At 44.2% G+C, this 18,353-nt stretch overlaps 1 protein-coding gene across 2 annotated transcripts in view; it reads left to right on the top strand.

Moving 5' to 3' along the window:
• BNIPL (BCL2 interacting protein like) overlaps window positions 1-18,353 on the top strand; it is a 43,755-nt gene that overhangs the window by 24,103 nt on the left and 1,299 nt on the right. For both annotated transcript variants that reach the window (XM_073609603.1, XM_073609602.1), the window contains exons 2-9: window positions 1,409-1,513; window positions 3,136-3,197; window positions 4,412-4,642; window positions 7,784-7,948; window positions 8,826-8,928; window positions 11,463-11,594; window positions 15,010-15,096; window positions 17,549-17,647. In XM_073609603.1, coding sequence (XP_073465704.1) covers window positions 1,409-1,513; window positions 3,136-3,197; window positions 4,412-4,642; window positions 7,784-7,948; window positions 8,826-8,928; window positions 11,463-11,594; window positions 15,010-15,096; window positions 17,549-17,647 — 984 coding nt within the window. The remainder of the gene's footprint in view (window positions 1-1,408; window positions 1,514-3,135; window positions 3,198-4,411; window positions 4,643-7,783; window positions 7,949-8,825; window positions 8,929-11,462; window positions 11,595-15,009; window positions 15,097-17,548; window positions 17,648-18,353) is intronic.

The following is an 18,353-nucleotide window of genomic DNA, read 5'->3' as shown; positions in this document are numbered from 1 at the left end:
CCGTTCCTAAGACAGTGATAGCACTGAGGAAAGGAAATGCCGATAACCGGCATTTGTCTACATGCTGTTATTGGACACAGTTGATCACATGGTAAAGAGCCCACATCATAATAATTTTTGCCCTGATCGGGGATACGCTGTGCCCGAGGGACACAGCTCGCCATGCTGTGAGCTCCTGGGGGCGCACATGCGCAGCAAGAATGCGAGGACGTTAAATGATGTCCGCCCAGCTGTCATTTTACTATAATGTAAGCGGGAACCGATTGATTTGGACATTGGTGCCTGTCCCCTATTGCAGTGCCCGGCTTCCCATGGCTTTTTGCTTGACAATAGCTTGCTTATTAGACCATAAATGGGGGAAAAAACCTGGCACTCTGGGGTCACAGCAGAAATGGTGGCCTTTATTACAAAAACGGTGGAATACAGCAGATAAAAGCACCTACGCGTTTCGTCCATGACTAAGGCTTTAAGGCCGAAACGCGTTGGTGTTTTTATCTGCTGTAAAACACCATTTCTGCTGTGACACAGGAGTACTGGCTTTTCTCTGTCTATTGTATGGTATTAGAAGCAATCAAGAGCTACTTTGCTGTTTCCCAGAGCTGTGGATGATTGGAGGTTGCAGCCCTGTTCCACCTGTTCGAGAGCTTACTTATTTGCCCTACAAATGGCCAGAAATGAATAACAAGATATGCCCACAGCATACCACCCCCCTTCCAACTATCCCTGACTTGGAGTGACTGTCCCTATATTGGAACCTAATCCCTCTGTTCTTCATTACGCCACAAATGTCCCTCTCTCTGGTCTATGATATACATGTCTATGAAAAAAATACACTACAGGGGTGTATTTAAGCAACATTTTTAGAGCTATTTATCCGGCAAAGCTGCATGTACATTTGTTCTGTGTGATCTGGGACAAAGTCAAATGTTTCTATTTTTTTTTTCTCCAGGTCAAAAATTATTCATTTCTACAAAATATAAGTCAGCAAACTACTGTATTCCGACCACTAGATGGAGCTGGTGATTACAGTATTTATTTATACGATCACCAGCTCCATCTAGTGGCCATAATGCAGTATTTTCTTAATTCACTGATTCATGCTCCAATGCTGGATGTCAGGTCAGACAGTAAATGAGGCGGGGCTCTATCTGACTTGCAGCCTCTAATGCACACCGTGAGAAGCTCACAATGTACAGTGAAATGAGAGTAAGCCATTTCAGCACAGGAGAGGAGCCGGTACAGACTGAAAGGTAATGCCTGAGGTCAGATATAAGTGAATCTGTTGCATTGCTCTGTATGGGTAAAGCGCCGGGTTACTTTGAGGCTCCTCCTTCCTGAATAATCAAATAAATATATGTGAACCCTTCTCAGGTCCCCATAATAACCCGATCTTGTGCCTTCACTTCAGCTATAAGGACTTGGGGTGTCAGAACACAGCGCCCTCCCGTGGTGGCCGGCAGAGTATCGATGACATGGAGCTGAAAGAGGAGTGGCAGGACGAGGAGTTTCCCAGGTATGAAAAAAGAACGAACCCTGTCTAAAGTGTGGTCTATGGAAGAGCCCTGGGGCCATCCTAAACCTTTTTTTTTTTTTTTCTAAATTCTGAGTTTGAAAGTCGTAATTCTGAGTTTGAAAGTCGTAATTCTGAGTTTAAGAGTTGTCAATTCTGAGTTTAAGAGTTGTCAATTCTGAGTTTGAAAGTCGGAATTCTGAGTTTGAAGGTTGGAATTTGGAAATTCGGTATTCTGAGTTTGAAGGTCGGAATTCTGAAAGTCAGAATTCTGAGTTTGAAGGTCGGAATTCTGAAAGTCAGAATTCTGAGTTTGAAGGTCGGAATTCTGAAATTCGGTATTCTGACTTTGAAGGTCGGAATTCTGAGTTTGAAGGTCGGGATTCTGAAAGTCTGAATTCTGAGTTTGAAAGTCTGAATTCGGAATTCTGAAGGTCAGAATTCTGAGTTTGAAGGTCGGAGTTCTGAGTTTGAAGGTCGGAGTTCTGAGTTTGAAGGTCGGAGTTCTGAGTTTGAAGGTCGGAGTTCTGAGTTTGAAGGTCGGAGTTCTGAGTTTGATGGTCGGAGTTCTGAGTTTGAAGGTCGGAGTTCTGAATTTGAAGGTCGGAATTCTGAGTTTAAAAAAAAAATTCATTTTAAAAAACTGAAATAAAATATAAAATGTTTGACCTTCCGTACAGCTGCACCATTAATAAGGAAAGAATTTGCTTGATTTAAAATGTTGCTTTATGTATAGACATATCTCCATATACTCAATCTGTCTGGACAGCATGGTCACCTGCTGACTTGGCACCATCCACAGGCATCTTAACTCTTCCATAAGGCACAAAAGTTAAACCCAATGCATTTTTACTTCAGCTAATTGCAGTACAGGGGATGCCTTTCCAGTCTTTGAAGTGTAGAAGACAATGGGATTGATTTGCTAAAAGTAGAGAATTCAAAATCTAGTGTAGCTGTGCATGGTAGCCAATCGGCTTCTAAATTCAGCTTGTTCAATTAAGCTTTGACAAGAATAAACGTGGAAGCTGATTGGTTTCTATGCAGAGCTGCACCAGATTTTGCACTCTCCAGTTTTAGTAAATAAACCCCAGTGACTTTCCTAAGCTTGCGCTAAGTAGGAAGGGGAGGGTAGAGGGAGAAACCAAATCACAAAAGTAAACAATTTGTAGTGGCCTTAAACCTCCACTAGGTGGCAGCATACCATTCTTAGACATATTTTTCATTTGCTCAAAGAGCTTCTAGTTTCTAGGCTCCAAACAACTGAAATCAATTAAAAAGGCATTGCTGATCGATTTCCACTCTTAACTGTATTATTTGATTGCTTAATATTTGGAAACTTTTTATATCTGGTGACAATAGCCATTCCCCAATCTGTCCAGGGCCAGATGTGGATAAAAAAATGTGAATGTTGCATCTTTTCCTTCCATAATATCTACTATACTTTATACTCAGCAGACAGACTGCGGAAATGTAGCTAATGATCGGCAGATCTGATAGGTACGCCCCGATAGAATGTAATGAAAGAAGCAGACAGACTGCGGAAATGTAGCTAATGTTTGGCAGATCTGATAGATACGCCCCGATAGAATGTAATTATATCATTTTGTAATTCAACATTTTTGCAGACCCCTTCCCGAGGAGACAACCCCAGAGGAAGACTTGGATTCAAATGAAGAGGACCTGTCAGGTATGGATTGTGACCTTCCTGTTATGGAGGTATGGATGCGTGACAGGTAGACATGTGTGATTTTGTTTCTTTACGAATCAAAATTTGGATGAAATTTTCAGTATTCGGAGGTTCGGATGTATCCGAAATTCCAAAAGACAATAGTAACAAATTTCAGCGAAACCAAAAGAAAATATAACTAAATTAATTTTTCAGATTTGAAAATGAATTTGAGATCGAAAATAGATTTTGAATTCAAACTTGGGAAGGATTTCCAATTGGAACTGGAAAAGGACTTCCAATTGGAACTCGAAAAGGCCTTCCAATTGAAACTCGAAAAGGCCTTCCAATTGGAACTCGAAAAGGCCTTCCAATTGGAACTCGAAAAGGCCTTCCAAATGGAACTTGAAAAGGCCTTCCAATTGAAACTCGAAAAGGCCTTCCAATTGGAACTCGAAAAGGCCTTCCAATTGGAACTCGAAAAGGCCTTCCAATTGGAACTCGAAAAGGCCTTCCAATTGGAACTCGAAAAGGCTTCCAATTGGAACTCGAAAAGGCTTCCAATTGGAACTCGAAAAGGCTTCCAATTGAAACTCGAAAAGGCCTTCCAATTGGAACTCGAAAAGGCCTTCCAATTGGAACTCGAAAAGGCTTCCAATTGGAACTTGAAAAGGACTTCCAAGTCGAACTCGAAACACGTACAGTAAGGTAAGAAAGTGAAATAAGATGTTGATTTAGGCAGCTTTGTAGAATAGAAAAGAATAGAATAAAATAGAATAGATTAGAATTGAAAGGAATAGATTAGAAACTAAACAAATTCCGAAAACAAATTTATTAACGCAACAAACAAATCCGAAACGAAACAAATTTGACCGTTGTGCACATTTCTATTTAAAAGTGTCCATATAGGCCAGTCTTTCTTAACCTTTTTAACATGGAGGAACCCTTGAAATAACATTTTTGGCTTCAGGGAACCCCTGCTAATAATTATTATATGATGGTCAGTGGGAAGAATGCTCCTTACACTTGTGGTCATTGGGAAGCATTCCCTTTTTACAGATAGCTAAAAAGATCAATGGTGTCAGTGGGAACTTATCTGAGAGACAGAAATTGCTCATTGGCCGAGGAACCCCTAGCAACCTCTGGAGGAACCCTGGTTGAGAAACCCTGATATAGGCAAAACTCCTTTTTAAAGCATTCCCCGCATGCTCATTATAACCATATTCTGGTCACAGCCGCTCCCCCCAGCACCCTGGACCTGTGCGGGAACCGTCATGTTAAGAGACGCTTGTCGGCCCCGGATATCAGTTTCAACCTGGAGAACAGTCAGGACTCGGCCGCCTCCAGCGAAATACGCAACCAGACCACCGACGAGGATCTCGACTTTGACGTTGACGATCTGGAGACGCCAACCAGCAGTGAGATGCTCGAATTTCCCACTATGAGCCATGAGTTTGAGTGGGACGGTGAGTGACCATTGTCTGCCCTCTTCTGGTCTTCTAACTCTCTTTTCATATTTTGGTGAAGGTTGTGTGACTCTTGTTGGCCAACTTTTTTGAGGTCATAGGACTTTGATCTTGAAAGACTTTCATTCAATGACTCTGTCGCTGAGATTTCTGCATGGTGTTCTGAGGTCTGCATGCAGACTATGACCATTATAGGGGTTTCCACCATCCCTGTGTTGAGTTCCCAGGTCTGTACACCTGCTGTGCCCATCGTGAGGGGTTTCCACCACCCCTGTGCTGAGTTTGAGTGTCCGTACACATTCTGTGCCCATTATGAGGGGTCCCAACTATTTCTGAACTCGTTTTTTGGGTCTATAGACTTGCTGTGCCCATTGAGGGGTTCCCACCATCCCTGTGCTGAGTTTCTGGGTCTGTACACCTGCTGTGCCCATTATGAGGGGTTCCCACCATCCCTGAGCTAGGTTCCTGGGTCTGTACACCTGCTGTGCCATTATGAGGGGTTCCCACCATCCCTGAGCTAGGTTCCTGGGTCTGTACACCTGCTGTTCCCATTATGAGGGGTTCCCACCAACCCTGAGCTAGGTTCCTGGGTCTGTACACCTGCTGTGCCCATTATGAGGGGTTCCCACCATCCCTGAGCTAGGTTCCTGGGTCTGTACACCTGCTGTGCTCATTATGAGGGGTTTCCACCATCCCTGGGCTGAGTTCCTGGGTCTGTACACCTGCTGTGCCCATTATGAGGGGTTCCCACCATCCCTGGGCTAGGTTCCTGGGTCTGTACACCTGCTGTGCCCATTATGAGGGGTTCCCACCATCCCTGGGCTAGGTTCCTGGGTCTGTACACCTGCTGTGCCCATTATGAGGGGTTCCCACCATCCCTGGGCTAGGTTCCTGGGTCTCCACACCTGCTGTGCTCATTATGAGGGGTTTCCACCATCCCTGGGCTGAGTTCCTGGGTCTGTACACCTGCTGTGCCCATTATGAGGGGTTCCCACCATCCCTGGGCTAGGTTCCTGGGTCTGTACACCTGCTGTGCCCATTATGAGGGGTTCCCACCATCCCTGTGCTGAGTTCCTGGGTCTGTACACCTGCTGTGCCCATTATGAGGGGTTCCCACCATCCCTGGGCTAGGTTCCTGGGTCTGTACACCTGCTGTGCCCATTATGAGGGGTTCCCACCATCCCTGTGCTGAGTTCCTGGGTCTGTACACCTGCTGTGCCCATTATGAGGGGTTCCCACCATCCCTGGGCTAGGTTTCTGGGTCTGTACACCTGCTGTGCCCATTATGAGGGGTTCACACCATCCCTATGCTAGATTTTCATTTATTTTATATTATGCAAATTGTAGTGGGTGGAAGGAGGTGGAATGTTGCCAGCTTTATCCCCATAAATGCTGCACCACCTATTAAATGGGTCACGTTTAAGGACCGTACTACCCATCAAAGCAGTCAAAAAGTGCAACAAGTCTTCAAGGGGAGCGACAGCCTGTGAACCCCCTTTTTGGAAAGCTTTTGGCTCACTTCCTGTCCCTGTGACACCTATACATTAAATGATGGAAGTGCTTGTCACAAGGACAGGAAGGCACAGACATGTTGTTCAAAGATCTAATCATTCCATACTCTACTGAAAATGTTGGACCTTGTAGGGGAGTTTCCCCATCGCTTCCTGTCCTGATATCTCTCCAATAAGGACAATGATGGAAATCTCTGACAGGAGCTCTAACCCTTCCCTGTTGTATCCAAAACACAAATTTTGGCTGGAGTCGGGCTTTAAATTACTGGACAGCCAACAATACTGATATATTTCTGGTGTGTGAAAGACAACATCATGATTAGGGAAGTATTTTATCTGTTAAACTAACTAGTAATAAATAGGAGGGAGGACTAAGCTAACCTGCAATAAATGGAGGGGAGGACTGAACTAACTAGCATTAAATAGGAGGGGGCGGACTGAACTAACTAGCATATAAACAGGAGGGTGCGGACTGAACTAACTAGCATTAAACAGGAGGGTGCGGACTGAACTAACTAGCATTAAACAGGAGGGTGCGGACTGAACTAACTGGCATTAAACGGGAGGGGGCGGACTGAACTAACTAGCATTAAACGGGAGGGGGCGGACTGAACTAACTAGCATTAAACGGGAGGGGGCGGACTGAACTAACTAGCATTAAACGGGAAGGGACGGACTGAACTAACTAGCATATAAACAGGAGGGGGCGGACTGAACTAACTAGCATATAAACCGGAGGGTGCGGACTGAACTAACTAGCATATAAACAGGAGGGTGCGGACTGAACTAACTAGCATTAAACAGGAGGGGGCGGACTGAACTAACTAGCATTAAACAGGAGGGGGCGGACTGAACTAACTAGCATTAAACGGGAGGGGGCGGACTGAACTAACTAGCATTAAACGGGAGGGGGCGGACTGAACTAACTAGCATATAAATGGGAGGGGGCGGGCTGAACTAACTAGCATTAAACAGGAGGGGGCGGACTGAACTAACTAGCATTAAACAGGAGGGGGCGGACTGAACTAACTAGCATTAAACGGGAGGGGGCGGACTGAACTAACTAGCATTAAACGGGAGGGGGCGGACTGAACTAACTAGCATATAAATGGGAGGGGGCGGGCTGAACTAACTAGCATTAAACAGGAGGGGGCGGACTGAACTAACTAGCATTAAACAGGAGGGGGCGGACTGAACTAACTAGCATATAAACAGGAGGGGGCGGACTGAACTAACTAGCATTAAACAGGAGGGGCAGACTGAACTAACTAGCATTAAACGGGAGGGGGCGGACTGAACTAACTAGCATATAAACAGGAGGAGGCGGACTGAACTAACTAGCATTAAATAGGAGGGGGGACTGAACTAACTAGCATATAAACAGGATGGGGCGGACTGAACTAACTAGCATAAAACAATAGTGCTGCTAAACCATTAACGTGAATAAAAATGTGATGTATTGCCAATTATTCCTTACATTTGGTGGCCGCATTAGTTTTCTTTTCTCAGGCTATTTTTTCCTTTCTTCTCACCTGGTGATCCTGCCAGTGACACACTTCCTGTCCTAGGGTGACGCCGCTCACTGTACTGTATGCTCTTGTTCTTTTTTGCTTGATTTCCCCTCCGACAGACGACCTGCCAAAGGTGAACGGAACCCCGGAGGCGTCCTTTGTGGAGACCCTGGTGAGCGACATGGAGGACCAGAGCGGGCGGAGGTGGAGGATATTCCTGATGGGGGAGCATAAGGTGGACTTGACAGCCATAGAACCTTACAGGAAGGTCGTCTCCCATGGAGGTAACCCAATGCTAGTTAGTTCAGCCCTCCCCTGTCTAATATGCTAATTAATTCAGGTCCTCCCCTCCTGGTTAATTCTGGCTTGTTTAGTACTCCCCTCCTGTTTAATACTAGTTAGTTCAGTCCTGCCCTCCTGTTTGATACTAGTTAGTTCAGTCCTGCCCTCCTGTTTGATACTAGTTAGTTCAGTCCTGCCCTCCTGTTTGATACTAGTTAGTTCAGTCCTGCCCTCCTGTTTGATACTAGTTAGTTCAGTTCTGCACTCCTGTTTTGATACTAGTTAGTTCAGTCCTGTCCTCCTGGTTAATACTAGTTCAGTCCTCCCCTCCTGGTTAATACTAGTTAGTTCAGTCCTCCCCTCCTGTTTAATGCTAGTTAGTTCAGTCCTCCCCTCCTGGTTAATACTAGTTAGTTCAGTCCTCCCCTCCTGTTTAATGCTAGTTAGTTCAGTCCTCCCCTCCTGTTTAATACTAGTTAGTTCAGTCCTCCCCTCCTGTTTGATACTAGTTAGTTCAGTCCTGCCCTCCTGTTTTGATACTAGTTAGTTCAGTCCTGCCCTCCTGTTTTGATACTAGTTAGTTCAGTCCTGCCCTCCTGGTTAATACTAGTTAGTTCAGTCCTGCCCTCCTGGTTAATACTAGTTAGTTCAGTCCTCCCCTCCTGGTTAATACTAGTTAGTTCAGTCCTCTCCTCCTGATTTTAATTCTAGTTAGCTCAGTCCTCCCTTCCCATTTAATCCTAGTTAGTTTAGTCCTCTCCCCCTGTGTAATGCTAGTTAGTTCAGTCCTCAGTTCTGTACTTGTGAGAAGGAAAATTGTGTTGGGCTCATCTTCTATATTCTGCTAATTCTTTTTTTAAATGTTTTAATTTTCTTTAGGCTATTACGGTGACAGTTTAAACGCAATGGTGGTTTTTGCCACATGTTACTTACCAGAAAGCAGTATTCCAAATTACCAGTACATCATGGATAATCTGTTCAGGTATGTTTGAATGACTTCTACTTTGACAGACGAGCAATGAAATGTGCCCAGGATAGGAGTACCAGCATTACCCCGATCACTGTGTCATTTATTAGTCTTTAGAAGTGGAACATATAATATCTGAACCCTAAAAAAGGAGAATTTTGAGCCCCCGAAACGCGTTGATTTTTATTTTTTCTTGCTCCTTAGTCCGATGCACTCATTGGTGCAATAAAAACATGAAAGAGGTAATAGCCCTTTCTCACTCTAATCAAAACAACAAAAAAGAGAGGTGGATTTGGGCATTATAAGCCTTACTTTAATAGGTGTCCCCATCCGATGATGTCCATTCCTTCCTGTTTCTGTGACAACTGTAAATTTTGATGCTCCATCACTGTTTGATGCCAAGGTCATCAGGACAAATAGAGAGGACGACTTTCTCAAGTGTGGACACAGGAAGTGATAAAAACCTGACAGGGGAGACGACCCTTAACCTCTCCACCTAAAAAAAATAATAATGTTTCAACTTGGGTGAAAAAAAATTTGTAAAGCTGTTTTGAATGTAGACTGCCATTTTTTTTTGTTTTTTTTGTTTACATTTTTTTTACAACATTACGGTTAAATATTTATCAAAGGAATGGGAGCAGCAAAATAGAAAAAAGCCGTTGACAGGCTCAATTCACAAAATAGATAGATAGATAGATAGATAGATAGATAGATCGATCTATATAGATATCTATATACACACATATACATACATTTTTTATTTCATATATATAATAAAGAGATAAAAAATGTGTATGTGTGTGTATATATATATATATATATATATATATATATATATATATATATACACCCACGTTTTTATCTCTTTTATTTATATATTTTTTATAAGGATCAAGTATCCTTGTGTGTTTAGATTTGTGAATTGGGTCTTTATAATGAGTTCCCAATGGCTGGCAGCCTGTGCTGGCTATAATGCTGTATCACCAGTAGATGGCAGCATTGTATCATTGAGGATTTATAGCTAATGGTGATGCACCAAAAGTATTGGGACGCCTGCCTTTACACGCACATGAACTTTAATGACATCCCAGTTTTAGTCCGTAGGGTTCAATATTGAGTTGGCCCACCCTTTTGCAGCTATAACAGCTTCAACTCTTCTGGGAAGGCTGTCCACAAGGTTTAGGAGTGTGTCTATGGGAATGTTTGACCATTCTTCCAGAAGCGCGTTTGTGAGGTCGAGAAGGCCTGGCTCGCAGTCTCTCTTTAATTCACCCCAAAGGTGTTTTATCATGTTGAGGTCAGGACTCTGTGCAGGCCAGTCAAGTTCCTCCACCCCAAACTCGCTCATCCATGTCTTTATGGACCTTGCTTTGTGCACTGGTGCTCAGTCATGTTGGAACAGGAAGGGGCCATCCCCAAACTGTTACCACAAAGTTGGGAGCACGAAATTATCCAAAATGTCTTGGTATGCGGACGCCTTAAGAGTTCCCTTCACTGGAACTAAGGGGCCGAACCCAACCTCTGAAAAACAATCCCACACATTATCCCTCTTCCACCAAATGATTTGGACCAGTGCACATAGCAAGGTCCATAAAGACATGGATGAGCGAGTTTGGGGTGGAGGAACTTGACTCTGCCCCATGACACTCCCCTAATGAGATGTAGACATGGGGGTGGGGTCACCCGATTATGTCATTGGGTAACCCCCGCCCCTATGTTTACCTGTCGTTTGCCTGTGTCCCTGGATAGGAGCAGTCATGTTTGGTGGCTGACATTTTTTTTTTTTTTGTGTTTTTATGTTGTTTTTTTAGGACTTGTCAAAAACTGGTGTGTTTTTATTAACTTTTGACTTTTTTTTTTTTTAGGTGAATGAGTAGGAGTACTCATTCACATGGGGGGGGGGCCCAGAACCTGGGGGGCCCCCTTGTTAAAGGGGGCTTCCAGATTCTGATAAATCACCCCCAGCATCCCCACAACCACCAGGCCAGGGCTGTGGGGAAGAGGCCATTGTCCGCATCAACATGGGGGCAAGGTGCTTTGGGGGGTGCCATATTATTATTATTATTATTGTTAATTATTTATATATATCATTTTTTTTTCTGAATTTTTATTTGAAGGCAATTCTGTTTACATTCAGCGGTCAGGGGGGAAGCCCGCTGACAGCTGATGAGTCATCGGTTGTTAAGGAGACGGCGGGCGGCTTCCCACCCCTCTCCTTAACAACCAGCTATTCTTCACACAGAATTCGGATCGGTCATTTTTTTCGACCGATTTGAATTCGAATCGCTCTGAAAAGTAGAAATTTGTTAGAAAACAAATAAAGCAAAACGAAACAAATTTCAGCAAAATACTGTTGTCATTTGGAGATTGGGATACATTCGAATAACTAAAATGTTGTTCAAATTTACATTCGGAGCGAAACGAATTGCACGTGTTTATTTTTGATACACTGCACTTCAGCACCCTAAATAATCAGTCTAGTAGGCTTTATATCTGTGCTATTTGTCATGCCACTGGATCATCTGACCTGGTTTGTGCTGTACATGTAGGTATATCATCGGGACGCTGGATTTGTTGGTCGCTGATGATTACATGCTCATCTACCTGAGCGGGTGTACTTCGCGAAGCAAAATCCCATCAATTGGTTGGCTTAAACGTTGCTATCAGGCCACCGGGAGGCGGTAAGTGAGGCAGTCTCTGTGTGTGACAGGTACACTTTTGCAGCTTGGAGCAACTACAGTGATTTTTTTTTTTTTGGTTGGTAAAGTGCCCTCTTGCCTTCCTACAATTCTGGTTTTGGGATTGGTTCCTGGGTTCCCAGCTCCGCCCATCTTCCTCCATCGCGACGAAGGAGCCTATCTCTACTAATGGATTTCAGGGTGTATTTTTAAATATATCCATATCTATAACTACCCTATTTCCCCGAAAATAAGACCTAGCGTGATTGTCGGTGATGGCTGCAATATAAGCCCTACCCCCCAAATAAGCCCTACCTTGTTTCCCCGAAAATAAGCCCTACCCTGAAAATAAGACCTACAAGGACTTTAACTAGGGCTTATTTGGGGGGTAGGGCTTATATTGCAGCCATCACCGACAATCACGCTAGGTCTTATTTTCGGGGAAACAGAGTATAACCCCTTCTTGACCAGCCCTCCTAGTGTCACTTTAGCAGCGACTTTACCCCGGGGGGGCGGGAAGGACTGACCAATCGCATGACCGCTGTGATTGGCTGTCACAGTGGTCACATGATCAGGAGACGGTCCCCACTGGGCTCTCAACCGTCCTGGATTTTGAGGGACTGTCCCGGATTTTGAGGGACCGTCCCGGATTCTGAGGGACCGTCCCGGATTTTGAGGGACCGTCCCGGATTTTGAGGGACCGTCCCGGATTTTGAGGGACTGCCCTGGATTTTGAGGGACTGTCCCCGATTTTGAGGGACAGTCCCTCTTTCCTCCTCATTTGTCCCTCTTTCCTCCTCATTTGTCCCTCTTTCCTCCTCATTTGTCCCTCTTTCCTCCTCATTTGTCCCTCTTTCCTCCTCATTTGTCCCTCATTCCTGGTCTGATCTACAGTCAGGTCCATAAATATTGGGACATCAACACAATTCTAATCTTTTTGGCTCTATACACCACCACAATGGATTTGAAATGAATCGAACAAGATGTGCTTTAACTGCAGACTTTCAGCTTTAATTTGAGGGTATTTACATCCAAATCAGGTGAACGGTGTAGGAATTACAACAGTTTGTATATGTGCCTCCCACGTTTTAAGGGACCAAAAGTAATGGGACAATTGGCTGCTCAGCTGTTCCATGGCCAGGTGTGTGTTATTCCCTCATTATCCCATTTACAAGGAGAAGATAAAAGGTCCAGAGTTCATTTCAAGTGTGCTATTTGCATTTGGAATCTGTTGCTGTCAACTCTCAATATGAGATCCAAAGAGCTGTTACTATCAGTGAAGCAAGCCATCATTAGGCTGAAAAAACAAAACAAACCCATCAGAGAGATACCAAAAATATTAGGTGTGGTCAAATCAACGCACCGGTGAGCTCAGCAACACCAAAAGACCCGGAAGACCACGGAAAACAACTGTAGTGGATGACCGAAGAATTCTTTCCCTGGTGAAGAAAACACCCTTCACAACAGTTGGCCAGATAAAGAACACTCTCCAGGAGGTAGGTGTATGTGTGTCAAAGTCAACAATCAAGAGAAGACTTCACCAGAGTGAATACAGAGGGTTCACCACAAGATGTAAACCATTGGTGAGCCTCAAAAACAGGAAGGCCAGGTTAGAGTCCAAACAACATCTAAAAAAGCCTTCACAGTTCTGGAACGACATCCTATGGACAGATGAGACCAAGATCAACTTGTACCAGAGTGATGGGAAGAGAAGAGTATGGAGAAGGAAAGGAACTGCTCATGATCCAAAGCATACCACCTCATCAGTGAAGCATGGTGGTGGTAATGTCATGGCGTGGGCATGTATGGCTGCCAATGGAACTGGTTCTCTTGTATTTATTGATGACAAAAGCAGCAGGATGAATTCTGAAGTGTTTCGGGCAATATTATCTGCTCATATTCAGCAAAATGCTTCAGAACTCATTGGACGACGCTTCACAGTGCAGATGGACAATGACCCGAAGCATACTGCGAAAGCAACCAAAGAGTTTTTTAAGGGAAAGAAGTGGAATGTTATGCAATGGCCAAGTCAATCACCTGACCTGAATCTGATTGAGCATGCATTTCACTTGCTGAAGACAAAACTGAAGGGAAAATGCCCCAAGAACAAGCAGGAACTGAAGACAGTTGCAGTAGAGGCCTGGCAGAGCATCACCAGGGATGAAACCCAGCGTCTGGTGATGTCTATGTGTTCCAGACTTCAGGCTGTAATTGACTGCAAAGGATTTGCAACCAAGTATTAAAAAGTAAAAGTTTGATGGATGATTGTTAATCTGTCCCATTACTTTTGGTCTCTTAAAAAGTGGGAGGCACATATACAAACTGTTGTAATTCCTACACCGTTCACCTGATTTGGATGTAAATCCCCTCAAATTAAAGCTGAAAGTCTGCAGTTAAAGCACATCTTCTTCTTGTCATTTCAAATCCATTGTGGTGGTGTATAGAGCCAAAAAGATTAGAATTGTGTTGATGTCCCAATATTTATGGACCTGACTGTATATAAAATGCACATTTTAGCTTTCAGAAAGTGTTTCCCAGTGCTAAACCTTTCATCCAATTTCTAAATTGTTGCATTTGCAAATTTCAAAAGCCAATATAAAGGAATAGTAGTGGTAAAAAAAAAGAGCACTCAACTAATCCTCTTTTTGTTTAATTCTCCTTTCAGAGGCGTGGCAAGGAGTGTTTCCTATGCCTACATACCTTTTTTGCTTATAGGTGCCCCTCATTCCCATCTCAAAACGTTGGGAGGTATGGTCACTATGCAGAGAGTGCGCACTCGGCACAGAAAAGCGCTGAAGCTCTTGGACGCGAATGTGCGGCGTATGGGTGTTAAAGCCCGCCCACTTTGTAGCGTCACATACTGTATGTATTACGAGGGCAGCAAGAGGTTAATAGAGTAGGGGATAGTTAAAACTTCTATTTGTTTTCCATCTGTGTCCCTCCCCAGGGAAGGCCTTTGTTCACTTCCTGTCCTGTACACACAACAGGAAGTGAGAGGAACCCTCTCCAAAGTTTTAATCAGCCATCACTAGAACAGGCGTCCCCATTGAGAATTTCCCCCCTATTTCTGTCCTGGTGACAACTCAAAGTTCTGGATCTTCCTTCACTTCCTGTCTCAGGTGACAATGGTCACTAAGGAGTTTCCTACACTTTCTGTCTCAGGTGAAAATGGTCACCGTTGATTTTCCTTCACTTCCTTTCTCAGGTGACAACAGTCACCAGGTTCCGACCCCTCACAAAGCCATCCAAAAAAAAAAAGTTTAGCTTTTTAGAAACGCTTTAAACGAAAGAGTGCAGCAGTAGGAGCGAGACTCTCATCCTGATGTCTCTAAAGCTTGGCTTTAGCGCTTCTCCACTGGCATAGGAAAAATCTTCTTTCGCTGCAAGGCTGTTGCCTTCCTTTTGTTTTTCATTTTAGGTTAAAGAAAAATCTGAAGTCGGTTTTGATCGTTCACCCCACGTGGTACGTGAGAGCCCTGCTGGCCATCGTACGGCCCTTTATCAGGTTGGTGGACTCCTGTAGGTTTGTTCTTATAAATAAATAAGGAATTTGCAAACTCTAATAACAGATTTGAATTGAAAGCTTTCATCCACAAACACGTTGGCAACTCACATGAAGTAAGCTTGTGGAGGACGCCATCTAAGTGCAGCATTTAACCATTTATTGTATGATAAAAACAAATTGGCAACTCACATGAAGTATGTTTGTGGAGGGCGCCATCAAGGGTACTGTTAGTACTACATCATACAAAGACATTGTAGACAATTGGGCTCTTACAACCTTGCAGTAACAGTTTGGGGAACCCTTTACTGTGCCCCTGTAACCAAAACCAGCTCTTTAAAGACATGGTTTGACCAGTTTGGTGTGGAGGAACTTGAATGTCCTCCATAAAGCCCTGATCTCAACCCTACTGACCACCTTTGGAATGAATTGGAGCCTTGATTGCAAGCCAGGTCTTCTCATCCAACATCAGTACCGGTGGGCAGCTCCCTAAAAACATGGTTTGTCCATTTTGAAGTGAAGAACCTCCAATGGCCCACACAGAGCCCTGACATCAACCCTACTGAATACCTTTGGGATGAATTGGAACGTTGATTGAAAGCCAGGTCTTCCCATCCAACATCAGTACCCTTTGGACAGCTCCATAAAGACATGGTTTGTCCATTTTGGTGTGGATGACCTCAAATGACCCACACAGAGCCCTGACTTCAACTCTACTGATTATCTTTGGGATGAATTGGAATGTTGATTTAGAGCCAGGTCTTCTCATCCAACATCAGTACCTGACCTCATAATGGTTGCCAGCTCCATAAGGAAATGGTTTGACCAGTTTGGTGTGGAAGAACTCAAGTGTCCTCGACAGAGCCCTCACCTCAACCCTACTGAACACCTTTAGAATAAATTGGAACGCTGATTGTGAGCCAGGTCTTCTCCTCCAATATTAGTACCCAACCTCACAAATGTTATTTGGCTGAATAAGTACAAATTCCCAGATACACGCTCCAAAATCTTTTGGAAAGCCTTACCGGAGGAGCAGAGGATGGCATAGCCATAAAGGAAGACCAACTCCATATTCATGGCCAAAGTTTTGGAATGTGATGTCCAAAAAGCTCATCTAGTTGGGTGTGGTGGTCAGGCATCCACAGATCTTTGACCATACAGAGCAGTCTTTCTCAACCAGAGTTACCACCAATGTAAGAAATATTCTTGCCACTGACCACCAGGCTAATGTGAGGTGCAGATACAATTGTTTGTAGCAGGGATTGAGATCAGAAACCAGAAAGTTATTTTCAGGGTTCCTCCATGTTAAAAAGTTTAAGAAATGCTGATAGAGTATAAACCATTTAGCTCTTTTTTTCTAAAATGCTTACTGAAAACTGACTCTACCCTACATCTGCCATAGCTAATTACCTTTGATGAAAGGAAGTGGAAAAAGTGGTCTACCTCTTCTATCATGTAATTTATATTTTGAGGCTGTACACAAAGCCAGCTCCATAAAGATACCATTTGATGTTAAAGCGGGGGTCCACCCACACCGCCAAAAAAAAAAAAAAATATTAAAAGCCAGCAGCTACAAATACTGCAGCTGCTGACTTTTAATACATGGCCACTTACCTGTCCCAGGGTCCAGCGATGTCGGCAGGTGACGCCGAGAACCCGCTCGGTTCTCGGCAGCCGCCGCCGCCATCCTAGGTGAGGGAATCAGGAAGTTAAGCGTTGCGGCTTCACTTCCCGGTTCCCTACTGCGCATGCGCGAGTCACGCTGCGCGTCCCAAGTGGTCCCCGCTCTCTCCTGGGTGCTGTGTGTTTCCCAGGAGACAGCGCGGTGGGGACGGGAAGAGGCGTAGACTCCCATGGGAGTCTATGCCGGAAGTGGGTGCAAATACCTGTCTTAGACAGGTATCTGCACCCCCCTCCCCCCTGAAAGATGCCAAATGTGACACCGGAGGGGGGGAGGGTTCCGAAAAGCGGAAGTTCCATATTTGTGTGGAACTCCGCTTTAAAGGAACTTGAGTGTCCTGCACAGAGCCCTGACTTCAACACTACTGAACACCTTAGGAATAAATTGGAACGCCGATGGTGAGCTAGGTTTCCTCATCCAACATCAGTACCTGACTTTACAAATGGAGGCCAGCTTCATAAAGACATGGTTTGACCAGTTTGGTTTGAAGGACCTCAAGTATCCGGCGCAGAGCCCTGACAATCAAACCTTACTAAACACCTTTGGGTTGAATTGGAATCCCAATTGGGAGCCAGGTCTTCCCATCCAACATCCGTTTTGGGTTGGGATGTCCAACAGGCTTAACTAGACGTGATTGGTCAGTTTTCCACAAACATTTGGCCATGTATTGAACCTTTTTACCACCCTATGGAAGCCTGCAACTAGATAAGATGTACATTTGGTGTTTTTCAGTTCCTAATTCCTTTTTTTTTTTTTTTTTAATATTTATTTCAGTGCCAAGTTCATTAAGAAGGTGACTTTTGTTAAAAATTTGACAGAACTCTCACAACTGGTGTCACTGGATCCCCTCCATATACCGGATTGTATAGAACAGTGAGTAAATACTTTGTAACTCAAACTCCAGCCAAAAATGTTTTAGTTTTGGATAGTGTGGGGGTTTGTTAAAACTTCTATCTAGTTTTTATTGCTGTCTGAGACTCTTTTGGGGAGGTCTTCTGCCACTTCTGTCCCTGTGACACTAGGATAAGAAAGTAGAGAAATGTTGTAACGAGATACCATTTAATCTGACCCCAACAGGGTCATGGAGTCAGAGGTCACCTGAGAGGTACTTGTTTGTCTATTCCATGATCACAAATGATGTCCTCCAGCTTCCGAATGTACATCGTGTGAGGTCAGGTGGTTGACAGTGCAGCAGCTGTTGGTCTTTAGGTCACCTCTTGCTCAAGCTGACCAAGCAATAGTTTAAATATATCTAAAACTAAAATGTGGGGGTTCTTTGCTCCCTTCTCTTTTGGCACCTGGTTCCCTTCACCTTGATACCCCCTCTACCTTCTTCTCGTTCTTTCTTTCCTTTATGCAGAGTCTTCTCCAGGGCTTTTTCAGCAGGAACGCAGAGAAATACAGTTCCGCTCCCCTTCAGCGCTGACTGGATGTAATAGCAAAGGGTGGTAGGGTGTGCTGGTGGGTCTATTGTTGCTGGGAGGTCTATTGTTTTTTGAGGGGGTCTTATGTTGCTGAGAAGGATCTGTTGATGCTGGTTAATCTGTTGTTGCTGGCAGGGTTCTATTGCTGCTGGTGA

The sequence above is a fragment of the Aquarana catesbeiana genome, linkage group LG13 (genome assembly GCF_042186555.1).
Source record: "Aquarana catesbeiana isolate 2022-GZ linkage group LG13, ASM4218655v1, whole genome shotgun sequence".
NCBI lineage: Eukaryota > Metazoa > Chordata > Amphibia > Anura > Ranidae > Aquarana > Aquarana catesbeiana.
Note: the sequence above shows the minus strand (reverse complement) of the source record. Positions and strands in the feature narration are given on the sequence as shown.